The following is an 18,452-nucleotide window of genomic DNA, read 5'->3' as shown; positions in this document are numbered from 1 at the left end:
TGTGTGTGTGTGTGTGTGTGTGTGTGTGTGTGTGTGTGTGTGTGTGTTTCAGGGTCCTGGAACTTTACAAGGACCACACTTTCCTCTTTTGCTCTCCAAACCAGCACTGGTTCATTCACAGATAGTGTCACTCTGTTGTTGTATGATAAATGTGTTTGATACTGATTTGTTGCTAATGTAACTTGGCTGATGATAAAGTCCATATTTTACAAATGTTAAAATATTAACATTAAAAGTTTCAGTTCAATTTGCTTTATTAAACCAGAATAATCCACTCATTATCAATATTGCTTTCCATGGAGTCTTGCATACATGTATGGTAAAAGAAACAATAACATAGTGGCACAGTTACACTAAAGGGATAATAATTTCAGGGATTCTAAAAGATGTGCTGCCCACCTTTTAGAGCTTTTTCTGCTGGTCTTGTTTGGCCGAAACATTTGTATTAGCTAACTGAATTGTTTCCAGATCTGAGTAATTACTGTGGTAAGTACAATGGAAATGATACCCCAAACTATGAAACCTAAATTATCCTTTAAATAATACTGATTTAATATTTAAAAAGCCTCCATCCAAAATAAACTTACAGTACCAACAAAATATGAAAGCTAACATGTAAGTAGGTTTTCTACAGATTAGAAAGTCATCCAGAAATCATGGCGATCAGCCTCAGTGCTCAGCAATCACATGCATTTTATTTGGTAAATCCTCTAGTATTCTTTATGGCCTTAGAAAGTTGGACCCTTGAGCCCGACTTCTGGCTGGTAGATTACCCCCTGCTGGGTATACAAACTGGCAGCCGAAGCTGTTTCTGTAATGACTTAGCAACAAAACTCAAATGCCTTCAAAAAGCATTACGTGGAAGCTCATATCGGAGCAAACTGCGGATCACATGAGCACCGGGAAGAAACGGGTGTCTTGCGTCCGTGAAAAAATCCGATCACTTTTATTGGCTGACAAAATTTCTTATGGGGGTTCATCCAAGTTTCAGGTTTCCTCTTTTCACCATTTGGGGTCGCCTGATTGACCGGTTTACGAAGCGTTGTGAGGTCTGATCCAAGCATCGCTATGTAAGGGAAAATCTGACGGGTTTGTACCAGGTTGTGTGTCGTGACTGATCTGTGTGTTAATTCACATGGAGATGTGGTTGGTGCCAAGGGAAAAATGACTATGTTTAAGAGGTGGTGCAAACCCATGTGTGTTTGTGGACCTGTGTGAGAGCATAAGACATCTCCTGTGAGAGCAAGAGTTGTGTGATTCACTCTGTTACTGATCGTGTGTGTGTGTGCGTGTGTGTGCGTGAGTGTGTGTGTGTGTGTGTCCTCCCTTTTATTAGTGCTGGTTTGTAAAGTTGCTGTTCTCTACATAACTAACAATTATTTTTATTTATAATTAATTAATTTTGTGTTTTCAAGTTATTATTTTATATTATACACTGAAGAAAAAATACTTAATTATATTATATTCCATTTTTGCCAATAAATCCCCCTAAATTCCACACACTGTTCCGTTTCAAGACTTAAGTTATTACTGGAAGTGATTCTGATTTAATTATCCATCAATGAATACATCCATCCATCATCTTCCGCTTATCCAGGGTCAGATATGACTTATTGTTTTTGCACTATGCTTGCAAAAGTGTGTGTATTACGTTTTATAATAGCACCTAGCTTTTATTCAGTCCATCTTAAATGGCACAGGCTTGCATGGCAGTAGTATAGAGCTCCCCCATGCTATATCATTTCTTGTCAAAACTACATTCACTACAAAATGTTACTATTCTATTCATGAATTACACTCCCAACCCGTTACTTATATACTTATGCATACACGTCTATTTGTGTGTATTTAACAATCTAAGTCATTAAACTAGAGCTTTAGTTTTGGAGAAGAGGTTGAAAGAAACCACATGACCGTTAACCTCAACTGTAACCGGACACTAAATGGAGGGGAGGGGGGGGAACAAGCCCATATATATTCCATAAACATTGACACACACACCAGCTGCCTGGCTGCCTCACCAGACTGGGCCCCCTTTGGTCCACGGCCTGTGCCGTGTCTGTCCCGAACCCGGTCCAAGGATCGCATGGCTGCAGCCTCCACCTGCTCTGCCAATGTGACCTGTCTGTCAGCAGTGGCAGTGCGCAGGCACACACTCACTGCAGAGATACGAGCTCAGTGCCCACTCAGCGGGTCAGGCTCAGGCTGATGCAAGCTCTCGCACAAACAGATGTATATACTTGAGGATAGTTTTCAGCATTGACAAACGTGACAGCCTGGACTCTTGCTTTAGGCACGAGTGTTTGCGTGTCATCTGTATGTGCATGCATGCAAACTCTTCCAAATATGTGCACACGCAGACATGCGTAAGAACATGTTTAAGCAGCCAATTTACCTAATCATACAGTGACTTCAATGACTGCAGCATACAGGTATTTGTATGAATATGTGCACAGAAATATACAGTGGATATACATTTCCTCATTCCTCCCTCAGGCATGCAGAGCAGGCTCACTGATGATGAGTTAATATTTAGCTTCGTTAAACATTTTAATTCCTCCGCACCAAGAACATGCTCCTCATTAGCCCCTCAGCTTCAGTTCAAGTACAACACACCAGACATCAGGCTTTCTCCAGTTTTTATTTGTAATTTAGAGTTGATGGGATTAGATGAGATGAAACTTTATTTATCCTGAAAAAAGTACTTGGTAAGGTTTAGGAAAAGATTCTAGTTTGGGTTAAAATAAGTAAGTTTGTTAACTAACCAAGGTAAAATAAGTTAATGTTGACATGGTTTCACACGGGACACGAATAGCTTTCTCCTGGGTGAAAGTCCTGGGTTTGCTTGACCCTTCCAAGGCAAGGCAAGACAAGTTTATTTGTATAGCACATTTCAACAACAAGGCAATGTTACAATGATTCGGTGATACTGGCTGATACACAAGCCAACATGTTAATAAGGGGAGTACTAGAACTTAATTTTTCCCACTTCAAGCACTGATGATACCAAATACTAAAATGCTTTTGTTTTCTGGTCCCTTACAGGACGAAATGAGTTGATTGCACGGTACATCAAACTTCGCACAGGGAAGACACGGACCAGAAAGCAGGTAAGTTCTCTGCAAATGTCATTTGAAGCAGCCCCTATTTTTGAACCCTTCCAGAAAAAGGCCTCCGCTGCTGAGTGATGCCCCGACACCCTGGGTACCCCCCCCCCGGCTTCTCACCCCCTCCTACTTGGAGGGCTAGAGATGACGACTGATTTAGGGCCAGGGCCCAATGCACAGATGCTATAGGATCATGTGTCGGTGTTGGTTCTTCACCACCTCCTGGATCTGGTGCTTGTTAGAAGGGTAAAGAAGCTGGGGAATACGGGGATCGTGATGGGAGACTGAGGCGGGGGATTTGAAACTCTATCCTCACTATGGTATCTGATATGGATGGGCTGATGTATGGGCAGTGATGGATGTGGGGAGTAGCGGTCCCTGCTAAGTCACCTGGCAGACTCAGTGTGTAAATGAAAAGAGATGTGTGGAGATTTGAGTAGGAAGGATTAGAAATGGATGGTGGGACAGGTTGGAGGGATAGAGGGACACCTGCTGGTCCAACAACAGTAAATGATGGAATGCTGTGTGGCAGTACAGCTTCTTACAAAAGTTGCTCTGACAGAAAATATAAACCAACAAAGAGTCAGTGTTATGGAGCAACAAATGTAGTTTTTGTAATATGAATTGTGAGAAGGGCAAAATAACACAACGCAACTCAAAAAATATAAACAGTTCAGTAATATTTTGTTATTTTTATATTTCATAGCAGTATTTAAGTGCTGTGGCTCACATGGCCTGAAGGTGCTGCTTTAACCAGTGTATATCATTTTTGCCTAACAAGGTTATTTCAGATGTTTGGACTAGTCAGATGAGGATCATGAATATCAATATTTGAATTTCAGGCAAATTTCTTTTTTATATTTTTTATTTAGACCAAAGTGTGACCAACCACCAGACAGTCGGCGACATTTTTAGATCCTATTCCCAGCTAAATGGCTTTATAATATTTGCGTATTCATTTTTGATGGAAAAATGCTTGAATAATAAAACAAAGGAACACCTACGGTACATTTGGCTGTGATGAGGCCACATGGACCAAAGGAATTTTAACCACATTGGCAAGGCCGGTAAATTGAAGCTCTTTTGAGCTTCAATCCATCTGTTCTCTAAACCTGCTCATTCAAGGCAACAGTGTTGACCACTAAGCCACACATTTTTGCTGGAAACATGTCGCATGAATGCGATGCTCATCTCTGCTGTGTTGTCTTTCCTTTAGGTCTCCAGTCACATCCAGGTTCTAGCCCGACGGAAGGCCAGGGAGATCCAGGTGAAGCTGAAGGTACGCTACGTGAGTCAACCTCTTTCTGCTCTTTTATATTCACTGAATGTGTTATGAAAGATTTAACAATTGCTTGTTTTTTAATGCACGTGTGAGGAAAGAAAGTTAAGGATATGTGGATTTGATCAAATCACTTATTGTATCACTTATTGTCTGACCTGCACAGATTTGCTTGTGCTCACTGCCAGAGGAGGAAAAAGGTCATAGTTGAGTTAAGGGTGTGATTAGTATGTTGCATTTTTAAAACATATTATTTGATTTTATTTAAGTTGAGCAGCAGCAGGTGGAAAGAGGGTTAACACGTTATTACTCTATATTATTCCCTCTTATAATGAAGTTTCATGTTTTGGCCCCTGCACTGCCATGTCTTCACATCCCATTAACACAAAGGTACAAACAATTGGCTATTTTAATTGCACCCTCTAATTGATGCTGGTTTTAAATGGCATCCTGACACATTTCGATGAAATGTGAACATATTTCAGGGGGCCTGAGGCTTAGTGTGCACGATTATGAACAAGATGAACCAAACGCAATTGTCAGGAAGCAAATGAATCCCTGCATTATTCATTCCAAGTATTACCAGTACCGCAATAAAAGTTCTCCTGTGTGGTACGCTGAGAGCTCACACATCCCTGTCCCCCCAGTACTTTCTCAGTTTACATTACTCGTCCACGTACACCCGCATACTCGCAGTTGCAGCAGGCAACTGGACTCTCCCTCACCTTGGATGGCAGCCATGAGGGTTCAGCTGGCATGGCCCGGCACTGGTCACAGGGTTGGCCTCTGTGACAGGCCTTTTTAAATAAGTCTTTGGTGTAACTGAGATCCCGACCACATGTACCCCACCATATTTCAGCTATGCCCTTGTGTTCGCCAGTTCTGGGAAGAAGAATGTACCCGGTGGCCTTGCCCATTAGGGCTGGGCGGCAAGTGCTTGTAGTCCTCTGTGGTTTGGAAACTGCTGAAGGAGTGGATTCAAAAACAAGAGGTGTATCACTTTACAGTGTTGCACAGGAAGGGCAATTTTGTAGCTATCTCACTATTTTAAACTCAATGCTATTTAGAAGTTTTGATGCACTTATTAGCATATAAACATACCAGCCTTTTCCCTGCCTCGTCTTCCAGTATGACCTCCAACAGAAGCTAGTTGTCATCACTGGCTTGCCCCTGCCAAAGCAATAAACTTAACTCTTGACCCAAAGGCCCTTGACTGTAATATCACCTTCTCTTCAGTTCTCTGCCTGGCAGGGATTCACCGATGATGCAAGCTGGCTTCGATGCTTCATTTCCCTTTTTAGGGCTCTGCTTGTGTTACCGGGGAAGTGGGGCGGCGACTTAAATGGAGTCTGATGAGTGCTCTCCCTTTGGGTAACTGTCTGTTTGTCTCGCTCTCTGGCCCCCCCATAGGACCAGGTTGCCAAAGACAAGGCCCTGCAGAGTATGGCCACGATGTCCTCAGCCCAGATCATCTCCCCCATGGCTTTCCAGAACAAGATGGCTCTCCAGGGCCTGTCTAGGCCGGCTTATCCCACTGCTGGTGGGGTGAGTCCCTTACCAGCATCCCCTACGCCATCTTATTCAAATTGGCTTGAAAGGCGGAGCAGGTGCCACGTCTAATGAAACCATACCTTTGACTTCATCCCAAAGTCTGTGGTTTGATAATTGTGGCCAATTAACAGTATTTTTCATCACCTGTTCGCCTGTAATATGTCCATTTATTTCCCTGGATGTTGGTTAGTTTTATCTTGAGACTTTTTGTAAATTCAGTTTGTCTGAATTCTAGACATTTGAGACTCTTCTTCCTGTAAGAAACTGCTCGGTTGTTCTGGTTTGAAAAGCAGAATACACAAGTCATATGTGATAATTAGTTTCAAGGTGGAACTGTGTAATATAGTTTTTTTATTTGTTTTCCCTCACAGTTTTGGCACGGGGCACTTCCAGGACAGCCGGGAGGCCACGAAGAGTGAGTCAATCATTCTTCTCTGTAGTGCTACTGTGTCCCATCAGTGATTTCTCATGTGATAGGCTTAATAACCATCAGATAAATTTCAGTATGAAACATATCAGTACAATTATAAAGAAAAGTCTTCAGCTGTCTGACATTCAGCATACCACTCTGCCCCCTGTGTCTTTAGAGGTCACGCGGTCCAATTAGTACATGAGATGGGGTCAAGAGGCCAAGCCGGTGCATAACATGCCTCTCCCTCTCTTGTCTGTCCCGTCTCTCCAGCATTAAGCCCTTCTCCCAGCAGAGTTACGCCATGCAAGCGTCCGGCCCGACCCCAATAACAGGTGGGTGCTCTTTCTCCACCCTGCTGTGTTGACAGACGGCTGTCGTGCCGGGAAAGTGACGAGACAACCCGGCTCGTGATGAAGAGCTTGCACAGAGCTCAGAGAAATACCTGCAAATATCACAGCATTTCCTTTTTTAAAGTTTAACATTGTTGCACTCAAACCGCACATTTACACACTGCCCTCTTGTCCGCAGGTTATGAAAGCACAGCAGGGCTGTCAATGTCTCCCGGTACCCCCCCCTGGCAGGGTAGATGTATTGCCAGCTCCAAGCTGCGAATGCTGGAGTTCTCCGCCTTCCTGGAGCAACCTCAGGACCCAGAGAATGTGAGTAGACGAGAGGGGGTATAACTTTGTTAGGTTTTTTACTCTTAACACAAAAATGTATTTCATTTCTCGATATATTTTCTATCACTATAGTTCTTATCTTATAAATCTTATAAATGTTTGTTGCCTGATCATCTGCAAAACTTGTGAGCCAGCTTGTGGCAACAAGACTCCAATTAAGAAATAGCTTTTATAATGCAATCAATGACTGTTTCGCTACTCTAGTTCTGATTCACACTTTGTATCTTTTATTGTATGTGTTGCCATGTAAGGCAATATTTTACACACCCTTAGAAAAATACTCTGGCACTTTGAAACAGAGCGGTTTGAAATAAAAACCTATAAATTGAGGTCACAGATTTCGAGGGAAAGACTGGATATTATGGTTTATTACTTGCAGTTCCTGGTGTGTATGACAGTAACTCATAACGATCAGAAGATAATCTGTATAAACACACAAATTAAATACACACCAGCACATCACAAGTTTACGAATAGGACGAGTGGAAGGAAAAGGGTGGGACCCTTGAGACAGGTGATGGGATTTTACAATAAATATGTTTTAATGGAACAGCAGGCCCAAAGTAACAGATGTCCCGGAGCGCCCAACACTGCACCTGGCATTGATGGCAATTTAGCAAACTGGACACTTGTCATTTTTGGCTCTGTTCATCTCCTGTTATGCACTTTTGTCTCCCCAGTTTAACAAGCACCTGTTTGTGCACATCGGCCAGTCCAACCCGAGCTACAGCGACGCCTATCTGGAGTCTGTGGACATCAGACAGATCTACGACAAGTTCCCAGAGAAGAAAGGAGGCCTGAAGGACCTGTTCGACAAAGGGCCACACAACGCTTTCTTTCTCGTCAAGTTCTGGGTAAAATATATTTGTGGGTTTTTTAAAAACTTTTTTGAGTCAAGTTCAGATCAGTCCAATCCCATTCTGTTCCCTTTCATTTTTTTCAATTAATTACAGCGGATAAATCGTTAATTTCAATTTAATACCCGTTTCACTTATGTAAAGCTCAGTCCTATACTCTGTGTGGGGTATGTTTCATACATCATAAGAGCTTATAATCCTCCTAGAGTCATGGCGGTGAAATGAGAGTACAGTGAATTCTCTTGTTAATGTTTTGTAGTACCTGTTGGCTGATAATGGCTTGGCGGTGTCAACTGTGTTGAGATAGTTTAAGCATTGGAGTTAAAGGAACTTAAGTGCGATTTAAAGCCAGATTCAAAGGAAAGGCATCGCTCCCATGACCTGATTGCTGGTTCATATGCCGGCAAAGAAGGCATTGCTGCTCAGCACGCATTAGGCGTTGGTGTATTTGTATATAACTGTGAGGGGTGTGTGTGTGTGTGTGTGTGTGTGTGTGTGTGTGTGTGTGTGTGTGAGATTGTGTGTGACAGCAGCCTTGGGGAGAGTGGCAGGTCTGATCTTTCACAAGAGGAAATGTGAGAGCAGGCACCTGTCTCGGCGCTATTAGACCGCCCCTCAAACTTATTTATAGATAAGCCCCCCCAAAACACACACGCACGCACAGATAAGATGCAGACTAAGGAATGATGACAGATGGAGGAGAATGTGTCATATCGTTGAAAACAGAAGAAATATGTAAACTGACAACCTATAAATGGGCATTAAAGAAGAGATCAGAGCGAGAGACGGACACAGAAGGGGAGTGCAAGTGGAATTGTGCATCTCAGCTGATTGGGCCACCTTGCCTTACCTCAGGACAAGACCTTTCCTATTTGTGTCAAGCACAGCACGTACACACTTTTAAACCCTCTTTACCTCATGGACACCTCTCTGTACACATAACGTCTGTATGTGTAGAGAGATGCTTTATTAAAGTGACTATTATTTTAAATCTATTCAAAAGTTTTGCTACTTTTTACTATGATGGCATTTTAGTTTTACATTGGAGGTGAGGGATAAGCATGATAAGAGAGTAAAAGTACATTTACTTTATAATCTCCATTTGTTAAAATCAATGTGCTGGGATTACCAAGTAATGTTGTCACAAAGTAAGTCAGAGAATCACTGAACAAACTGTACAGTTAGAGCTACTAGAGCTGCTGAGCTACTTCCTTGTACATGAAGAGCTTAATTGGAGACTTCAATCATAATGTCTGAGATATATGATCACCTAACTAAATACTTACAGCATAGTCACCGATTGCCCAAAACAAGGATTGGCTCAACAAAAGAAGTCAAAGCATAATTGATAGAAAATACAAGACAATAAAACACTATTTTGATTACTAAGTGATTTACAGTGCAAGCACATTGGATTGATGACCCTTTATAACTAAAGGCGAGAAAATAACAACCTGTGCACAACCTTTGCTTGTGGTTTAAAACGTCTTATCTGTACTTGGAAACTCCTTCAGTTTAGTAATCCCTGTCCTCAAAATTCTTGTCTTGCAGCATCACAGATAAGAGACGGTGAGGTAATAATGGATGTCAGGCACTTTGGTGTTCAAAATAAAAATGTACAATTTTGACTTTTTGCACATAGAAAAATGTACAATTAAGACATATAGAATTGTAAAAATAAATAAACATTATAGATAGCTACTATCCTAATACAAAGGAAAGGTTTGTGGGGTGACAAAACAAAACTAACCATTTCTTTCTTTGTTCTATTCTCCAACTTAAACTTTATTTTATCGTCACATACATGAAAGCAAATGAAAGCCAAAACAGGATCTCACTCATACTAAATTCATCGACAAGCACAGACCTAGAAAAGGACCCAAACAGGTAGAGTTGTATGAATGGGCATGAATGATTGTCGACTACAGCACTGCTGCACAAATCTCCTCCTTCCATTGAACAAGCTGCCATATTTATTTCTGAGTGCGCAATCAATGTCAATGTTCTCTGGGACCATCTACTGTGGGGACCTGCCAGTATGGTGCACAGTATTAATGTTCCTCTCTACTATGGGTGGAGGTAAGTCTGGGCGTAAATAAACGCATGTTTTGAAGTAGAAGGACAAGTGCGGTCTGACTGAGCCTTGAGAGGTTGTCCAAGGTTAGGCATCGTGCCGATCATGCTCTCCGTCTACTATAACCTCCCACTCTAATACTGGGGCACTGGCAGGGCTGTTTCAGTAGCACCTGAGGCTTGTACTGCAGAGCTGTTGTGCATACCAGGTGACCCAAACACATCCAGCCTCTAGGGATGAGCTGTTGCCACCACAGAATACCACAGTGAACAATGTTAGTCCCACTCTGGTGTTCAGTGATCAGATCAACGTGCCCCCCTGCCACAACAGAGTCCAAATCTGACACACAAGGTTGAGCAGAAGTCTCTAGATGGTTATTACGTTGAGTACCGCAGCGTTTTGCAGGTCTAAAATGAAATGGCGCTCTGAACAGAAGATACAGAAGGTCGTTGTAGGTCTCTGCAACCTTCCGAAGTGATGTGTATCCTTTAACTAATGTGGTTCGGAGATGCTAATGGCGGACAGAAGAGTGTCAAACCATCATCTTCACTACTACTGTGCAACATTGTAAAATAAAGTGGACCATCATTCTCGGATCCACTTTGTCAAAAATGTGTTGCGCCGAGGCCATCGGTGAATCGCACAGCAGATATATATTCTCATGTAGCGTGAAATGCTGTGGTTCAGAGTGCCGAAGACTGTGAATGTCAAGTTCAAAGTGTTGCCTTGCAATCTCATGCCGCCAGGTGGCTTTGTACGCATAACATGACCCCTCTCACATGTTTGACTGCCACATTATTTATTGTAGAGAGATAAAAGACATTGGTGAGTGACACCATTTTGGAAGAAGTCTTCTCCAGTCCTTTGAAGGAGCAGCTGGTCAAGCCGTGGCATTTGATTCAGGAGTGAGGGGAAAGGAGGGGGATGAGTAGCCACTCCATATATCATAAAGAAACAGCAAAAGATAGAAATAGGGACATAGGGATGGACATATGGCAGGAGAAACGGCAGGGGGCCATGTGAGCAACAAGTCATTCATCAATGAAATACTCCTAATTCATGTCACGGCCTTGTTGAGTCCAAACAGTTATGACATATGCACGCTTATAACACTGCCCCCTCTCAGTCTGTTCATCTTATCGTATCCGAAGGGGCTCCTCCAATTCTCAAGGCATCCTTGACAAAACACAGAAACGCTACATGTCAGCTGGTCATTTCAAAGCCCGTATACTGAAAAAGAACACCGTGCTCTCGGCCATGAAAATAAGCAAAATGAAATCCTCGACACATCTGAAAATACGATAATCTTGTTTTACGCCATTGTCAAAGACAGGAAGAGCCTATTTGATGTAGCCGCAGTGGGACAACCGCGTGGTAGGTCATGACTTGGGGGTTTGCTGAGGCGCGGGTTGGCATGGTGACGGTGACAGGCGGCTGGCCCACCTCCAAAGCTATGGCATTCTAGATTGAATTTCCAGCAAACCCCCCTGTCGGCTGCTGGCCGCCCTGCCCCGCTCCCCACCTTCCTCCTCACCCTCTCAGCGCCCGTGGCCCTGTCCTAACGGATTGTCTCGCGCCTTTGAAGTGCGGAGGGAATCCGATTTGAGCCGGCTCTGCTAAATTGTTACACAGCCAGCCTGCCCACCGTGATCTAATCAGCCAATTGCACGCTGCTGATTGTAATTGGATGAATTCCCTCGCAGGCTGTTAGGGAAGCAGGGAATGGCGGTTTGGGGAGGGTCACTAGGCCCAAGGGATGAAGACAAATAGAGGAATTACATGAGCCAGGGATGAAGATGAACGGCGTGATGAAGACATGAGAGGAGGCTGAGCGGTGTCTCAATGGCCCATTAGGAGACAAGAGCCAGACAGGGGAAAAGGTAAAACAGCCCAGCTGTCTGACGGAGGAAACGACACCTCAGTCTGATACAAAATCAGATTATATGCTACTTGCCTCGATTCAAACTTGAACTAGTGGGATCAGCGATAGGTGAATCTGCATCCACATGAGGATGAGGAAACTTGACTCTACGCTACCTTTAAATTCATTGTTAACTATTTTTCCAGCCAAACTGAGGTACAAAATACGAGTCATGCCAAATGGTTACACCTCCCCGTGTTTACGGAGCTACAGAGGACTGTGGCTCCTCACACACCTCCCTCGACACTAAAAGTTGCAGATTGATTTACAGATAGATGTCATGGTGTTCTTGGTTGAAATTGATTGATGCTATAGCTTGTGTAAGCACACATCATGTTTTTGTTTTACAGGAAGAAAGTTAATGGATTTTGATATAAAAATATGAAGAAGTATTCTTTTGCATATATTATTAAATATGTACAAAATATGACTGTGGATGTGAACTTTAAGGGTTTAAGAAGGTATTTTTCATTTCACCTTGACTGTGAATATCTAAAAAACATTTTTTATTATTGTCTTGCAAGACGTGCACACAAAGAGAAGCACAGCACCTTGTGAATCTAGAGGCTGGATTTGACAGTGCTATACTGGGTCAACAAGGATCTGGCCAGTAGATGCCTCTTGGCTTTGCAGAGAATCACCCTCGAGCTTTGTTGAGCTGTTACACTCTTGGTGACGTGTCTTTGTCGGACTGACACACCTTAATATCCACATCTGTGAGCCGAAAGTAGAACCTGATATTTTGTTATAGATTATGGATCTAGGCCTTCATATCCTTGAGGTTTTGGATGCTAAGTGTGGAGCAGGCCAGTGTGTAGTGTAGCACAAATGTCTTCAGGTAAATGGGGGCAGTAAGTCCTCATACATACACCACCTGGCTGCAATCATGGTTCCTTTTGGGTGTGTATTGGCATTAGTTGATCCTGACATGTGATCTGTTTCGTCCCTCTAGGCGGACCTCAGTATAAACCTGCAGGATGACAGCAGCTTCTTCTATGGTGTTTCCAGTCAGTACGAGAGCTCTGAGAACATGATTATCACCTCATCCACCAAAGTCTGCTCCTTTGGCAAGCAGGTGGTGGAGAAAGTGGAGGTAAGACAAGGACACTGGGGGTTATCAAGCTCATTTTGTAAACTTTAACTAGAGTATGCCTCTATGTCAGGCACGTTTATTAGCTCTCCAACCATTTCTCATAATTTCTGACATTGGAGAGAAGGCAAACTTTGATGATTTTTCTTTAAGCAATCCTACTTGTGTTTGCAGTCGAAGGGCAGCAGCATTTACGTACATAGCAGAAACTTGTACATTGACTTTATCTGTTCTTTGAGTGGGCAACATTTTGACTAACAAGGATGACATTTTCCCTTTACCTTTTCAGTTTTATCTGCCCCAATTGTACAGCAATATACTGCTGCCTAGCCATCATACGTCCAGATGAGAGAAACTCACAGATATGCTCATCTATGTCACCTTGTGATTGTTCGCTATTTTACCCTGGGTTTTGCTTTTAAGTGTAACTCAACACTAGACTTTGGATGGAGGAAAAAGGAGCAATGCTGGCCTAAAGGATCAAATTAGAAAGAGTACTGAGAGAGTCTTACAAAGAGAGTTATTCTTTTTGAATCCTGAGTTGCATCTACAATGTTAAAAAGTGTAATTCATGTTGTGTTTAGATTACAAACTATAATATTTTCATAAAAAATATATTAAATTTCAAGGCAGTAACAAGACAGTGCTTTCGATAGAGTTAATTCCGGGTTCCGGGTCTCTAATAATGAATCTAAATTTGATTTAAACTTGGATTAATTATAAATACAGAAAACACAGCATATTGAATTCTTTAATTAGACTGCTTTTTTACAGCAGGCCAGTGACCAGTCTCATTATAGTGTGCGTATAAAGGCAGTAGCATGCATTGTCAGTATGAGGTTGTCAAACTTTTCCGGATAGTACAGCTCCCACAAGTATCAACAGGAAACTAAACACCGTATGTGGCTACAGTTAAAGAAGATTGCATCACTGATTGCTCAATAGATGCGTAATATTTTAACATTAAGAGGCCATGACCAAGTCAAAAACCACCATCACCACCCAGAGGAGTGAATAACTGCTTCTGGTGGAGACGCATTCCAGTCAATTGCCACTGATCTGTGGTCAGGAAACTGACGTGATTAACAAATCTCCCCAGCATGACTAACAGTTAAGCTTCCCGTTAACTAGACACAATAGTGGCCCTGCCCCCACCTGCTTCTGATGGATTGTACAATATAAACACACACACACACACACATCCCTAGGAAGAGCCATCTGCCTCAGTCGACCACATGATGATATTTAATGGCTTCATGATTTGATTACTGTTGTCACAAGAAATATGTTTATTGTCATATCTGGCATGCCATATGCTGCATTAAGTATATTATATTACAGCTTATCACATAGATGTTCACATTCAATGGATCCAATTGCGTTTCAGTGGAATATGTATCCCTATTGTTTTACGATAGATTTCACATTTTGTCCTTTTAATGTGTTTTAAATTCTCTTTGCACATGGTATATGTCCTCATATGTTGGACTGCACGCTTTGATTGTGAATTGTATTTGTTTTTTCTAGACGGAGTATGCACGTTTTGAGAATGGACGCTACGTGTTTCGAATCCACCGTTCCCCTTTATGTGAATATATGATCAACTTTATCCACAAGCTTAAACACCTGCCGGAGAAGTACATGATGAACAGCGTACTGGAGAACTTCACTATCCTACAGGTATACTACTCATAGCAACCAGGGATATTCTGTAGCCTGAAAGTGTCAAAGCTGGGGATTACTCTTCTGGTATTATATACGATTTTTCAGTTATTCTGTTAAATATTAAAGTAATAATGTAATCGTTTGGAAAATATACAAAAACAACAACTCGTGGTTTTACAGGGGCTATATGCCGGACAAGACATCTGGTTTTGAGCCGTGTTGTCACAAATACAGACTCTAACTGGGGAAAGAAATTCACGTCAGCCTCTGACTAGTAATCTGTCTGAGATATCAGAGATGATACTTACCCGCAGTAGAAAAGAACCTCAGAAGTGTCAGCAAACTGCAGATAAAGTTGCATCAAAATAAAATCTAACATTAACTCTAATAGAATCAAACCACCTAATTTATACACTGTTTATTTGTGTCACTTATTTACGAGCAATTACAATAAAGTAACGCAACAAAGAAGCCAATTTAGGTTATTTATCTTGTCTGACCACAAGATGTGTGAACACTCCAAAGTTGGAATAACAGCAAGTTTTCTGGTTCTTCCCATCCTGCCGACACATTTTCTTTTTAATTTTCAGAGGAAAAGAGCTAGCCTGGACATATCCATTTTCAGTATTTATGCTAAGCTAAGATAACTGGCTGCTGTCAGTAGCGTAATGTTTAACATACGGTATGAGAGTGGTATCAACCAACTGGTCTTACTCTTGGTAAGAAAGCAAATTAACATATTTCCCATAATGTTATAACTATTGCCAACACTTAATCACATTCACTGTTAGCAGAATGTATTAGGTCTGCTGCCGTAGTCTTGCTCAGAAAATTCTGCTTGAGCTGCAGAGAGGCATGACTTAGAGCTGACTTAGAATGTATTAGGATGCGAGTCATTGTCTGCAGCACATTCATGCATTGAAAACACACATTGTCCATCATTCATATAGTTCTATTCATACCATTCTGAGGAGATAAAGCATACAGGACCACAAGGAGGTTCAATATGTGGACTTCCTTTCAATTTTAAAGTGCTTTTTGCTGACATCCCACTGTCGTAAAACGGTGTGAAACAGAGAACCTGCTCTTTAAACCCGCTCTCTAAAGGAATATGGAATATGGAATACTTACGATGGGGTAACCTTGACAGACAGCTGATGGAGTTTTTTCACTATGCCTATGAGCAGCGTTTCTTTATGGTTTCTTGCAGAGTTTAAATATTTCATCCATTCTACTGTAAATTGGACTTTTCTGAATGAGTCGGTGTGCTCCTTGGAGAGCGAACAGAGGGGAGAGGGAGGTGAATAGACTTAGAGTGCATCACCATAGCAACAAAGTGGTCCTCAACACCAGCGTTCAAAGACATCGGTGTTCCTTCCATTGGCGGCTGCATTCCTTCTGGGCAAAGGGACAATGACCATATTGAGCCCACACTGACGACTAAATGGCAGCATGTCATTAGGTTTCTCAATGGGCTGATTTAGCTCATAATACCCATGAATGGCTCATAACCACACATACAGACATGCGCATACATAAAGGCAACAGATGGGTGCACTCACAGATTCCACTTGGCAAGGCTGAGCACAATGGATCGATACGCCTCATGTAATACGGTGTTCAATGCAACGCGCGATGAATTGATGGAGTTGTGTGCTAGTTTTATGCTTGTTGCGTCGCCACAATCCTCCCTGATGTGGAGATACAAATTACAGCCTTGCACATAGAAGAACATTTTGACCAGAGATCATGCATCATTAGTTATTTATAATTAGTTAGTAGTGTGTTATGTTATGTAGTGATTGGTGTCGAGCTACTGCGAAGAAGCAGCTGAATTGTGTTTGAGAGAAAGAAACTGAACCATATGCTGCTCTCATTAGATTTGAATTAAATGAACGTGTATTTCTGCTTGTCATTATTTTTCACTTTTGAAAATGATTAAAGGCATGTCTAAACATACTTCATGCTTTAGCACTGCATTGGAAAGCCATGGCTCTACCAAAACAACAAACACCTTGTTAAATAACACAAGTAAATGAAATGAATTTGATTTAAACCAACATGTTGGGCTGATATTAGGATTTTACCAAAGGATTTTATTGGTCAATTATGTCGTCCACTGCCTCTATGATGGTAACCAAGGTGGGTTTTTAACCCCCCACAGTTTGACTGAGCAGTACCTTTTGTGTCTTCTTTGCCCACAGGTGGTGACTAACAGGGACACACTGGAAACCCTCCTGTGCATAGCCTACGTCTTCGAGGTGTCCACCAGTGAGCACGGCGCACAGCATCATATTTACAGGCTAGTCAAAGACTGACAAAGTCTCACAGTTGGAACTTACCTGCTCTAGGCCCATTGTAGCACCTCAGTGAGCAACAACACTAAACAATGGACTACTCCCTCCGTAAGCTTAAAGCTGAAACCATACAACTCGGTCAGAAGCCCAGAGAAACGCTGGCTCTGTCAGCATGCCCAGGAACACTATCACTGCTGAGGAAGAGGTGGATTTGGGATTGTGGAAGCTGAAACAGGCTTTGTGTGAAAAGTGGCAAATAAATTATAAAAAAAAATAGAAGAGGACCATGATGCGCTGTGGTCTCTATACCAAAGGAGCCAAACAAGACCTGCATGAGAAAGTTGTCAATGGTGGTGTTTTTCATCTCATTTTACTAGTGCTTGTTTTTGATTTCAATTCTTTTAAACACATGCATGTGCAGGGGATGTTTGCTACAGAGGAGTTTGGCTGCCTCATGGTGCCACCTAGTGACTTAAATATAAATAACAATGGGGAAAAATAATAGAAGTAGACCGAGAATCCCTCCTTTACACATCCATAAAATATCACTGTTTTCGTGCCAATAGTTAGTGTTATTTTAGAAATGATGTACAGTGCCACATCCATCTCCTCTAACCAGAGTTATGAAGAAATGATTTAAGAGAGCTATTGCATTTACTTTGTTTGATGTTTAATGTTAAATGTCTCTTGTATTGTCTTACTGTTTTTGATGAGAATGATCTGACTACAACAAAAGGCACATAATAACACTGCTAACTTGAACCTGACTTAGATCTGTAAGCTGATTACTGAGGTTGACTGTAACTGTAAGTTGCCCTGAAGTGTCAGATGAAAATACAGGTGTTTCTTACATAACTCCTCTGTTGCCGAGTTTTTTTACATTCTGTTGAATTGTCTGCAGTATGTGGCGTATTCATAACGGTATAGATAATGTGCAGAGTATTGGATCATGTTAGCTCTGTCCTGTTTTTATAGTATAGTATCATTTAGGAAGGTTCTGTTTGTTGTGCTTCAGAGATGACAAATGTAAATATGTCCAGAGATTTCTGCACATGGAATCCACTTTATTTTTTGAATGTGTTGATGGGCAGTAAGGTCCCATATTGCAATGCAGAAATGTAATGAAGGAGCTGCTTGCAGCTGCAAAACATTAGAACTAATGGCAGATGGTGGCACTTCAGCTCAAGGAAGACATCAGAAACCAAAAAGGTGAGTAGCTCCAACTTACAATTATTGTCAGTATTAATTCATCTGTTGATTATTTTGAATTTTTGACTATACAATTTAGAAAAGAAGAGAAATGCCACGCTACCATCTGGTGGTTTTGAGACATCATTACTCTTTTCCTGTCCACATTAACTTCGAGCATTCAACCCAGTCTAAACGATTCACCATCTTAAATTGCTGATACTCAGGTTGGTTCTTTGAGTTTAACATATCAACAAAAAAACTACACTCTTGCTTGGAGGCCACTAAATGCCAGTTCCCATGTAATCCACCAGTCTGTGTAACAAACCAA

General features: G+C 41.8%; 1 protein-coding gene across 2 annotated transcripts in view; it reads left to right on the top strand.

Moving 5' to 3' along the window:
* The window catches only part of tead4 (TEA domain transcription factor 4), a 26,492-nt gene extending 8,669 nt beyond the window's left edge, over positions 1-17,823 (top strand). The window contains exons 2-11 of one of the 2 annotated variants that reach the window (XM_031870787.1): positions 3,046-3,110; positions 4,324-4,386; positions 5,797-5,931; positions 6,309-6,352; positions 6,620-6,681; positions 6,878-7,008; positions 7,710-7,883; positions 12,834-12,974; positions 14,499-14,651; positions 16,841-17,823. In XM_031870787.1, coding sequence (XP_031726647.1) covers positions 3,046-3,110; positions 4,324-4,386; positions 5,797-5,931; positions 6,309-6,352; positions 6,620-6,681; positions 6,878-7,008; positions 7,710-7,883; positions 12,834-12,974; positions 14,499-14,651; positions 16,841-16,954 — 1,082 coding nt within the window. In that variant the 3' untranslated portion in view covers positions 16,955-17,823. Of the gene's footprint in view, positions 1-3,045; positions 3,111-4,323; positions 4,396-5,796; positions 5,932-6,308; positions 6,353-6,619; positions 6,682-6,877; positions 7,009-7,709; positions 7,884-12,833; positions 12,975-14,498; positions 14,652-16,840 lie in introns of both variants that reach the window. The other variant, XM_031870779.1, reaches the window with a different exon arrangement.
* Positions 17,824-18,452: the final 629 nt, after the last annotated feature.

The sequence above is a fragment of the Anarrhichthys ocellatus genome, unplaced genomic scaffold, assembly GCF_004355925.1.
Source record: "Anarrhichthys ocellatus isolate YVR2014 unplaced genomic scaffold, GSC_Weel_1.0 scaffold2, whole genome shotgun sequence".
Classification (NCBI taxonomy): Eukaryota; Metazoa; Chordata; class Actinopteri; order Perciformes; family Anarhichadidae; genus Anarrhichthys; species Anarrhichthys ocellatus.
Note: the sequence above shows the minus strand (reverse complement) of the source record. Positions and strands in the feature narration are given on the sequence as shown.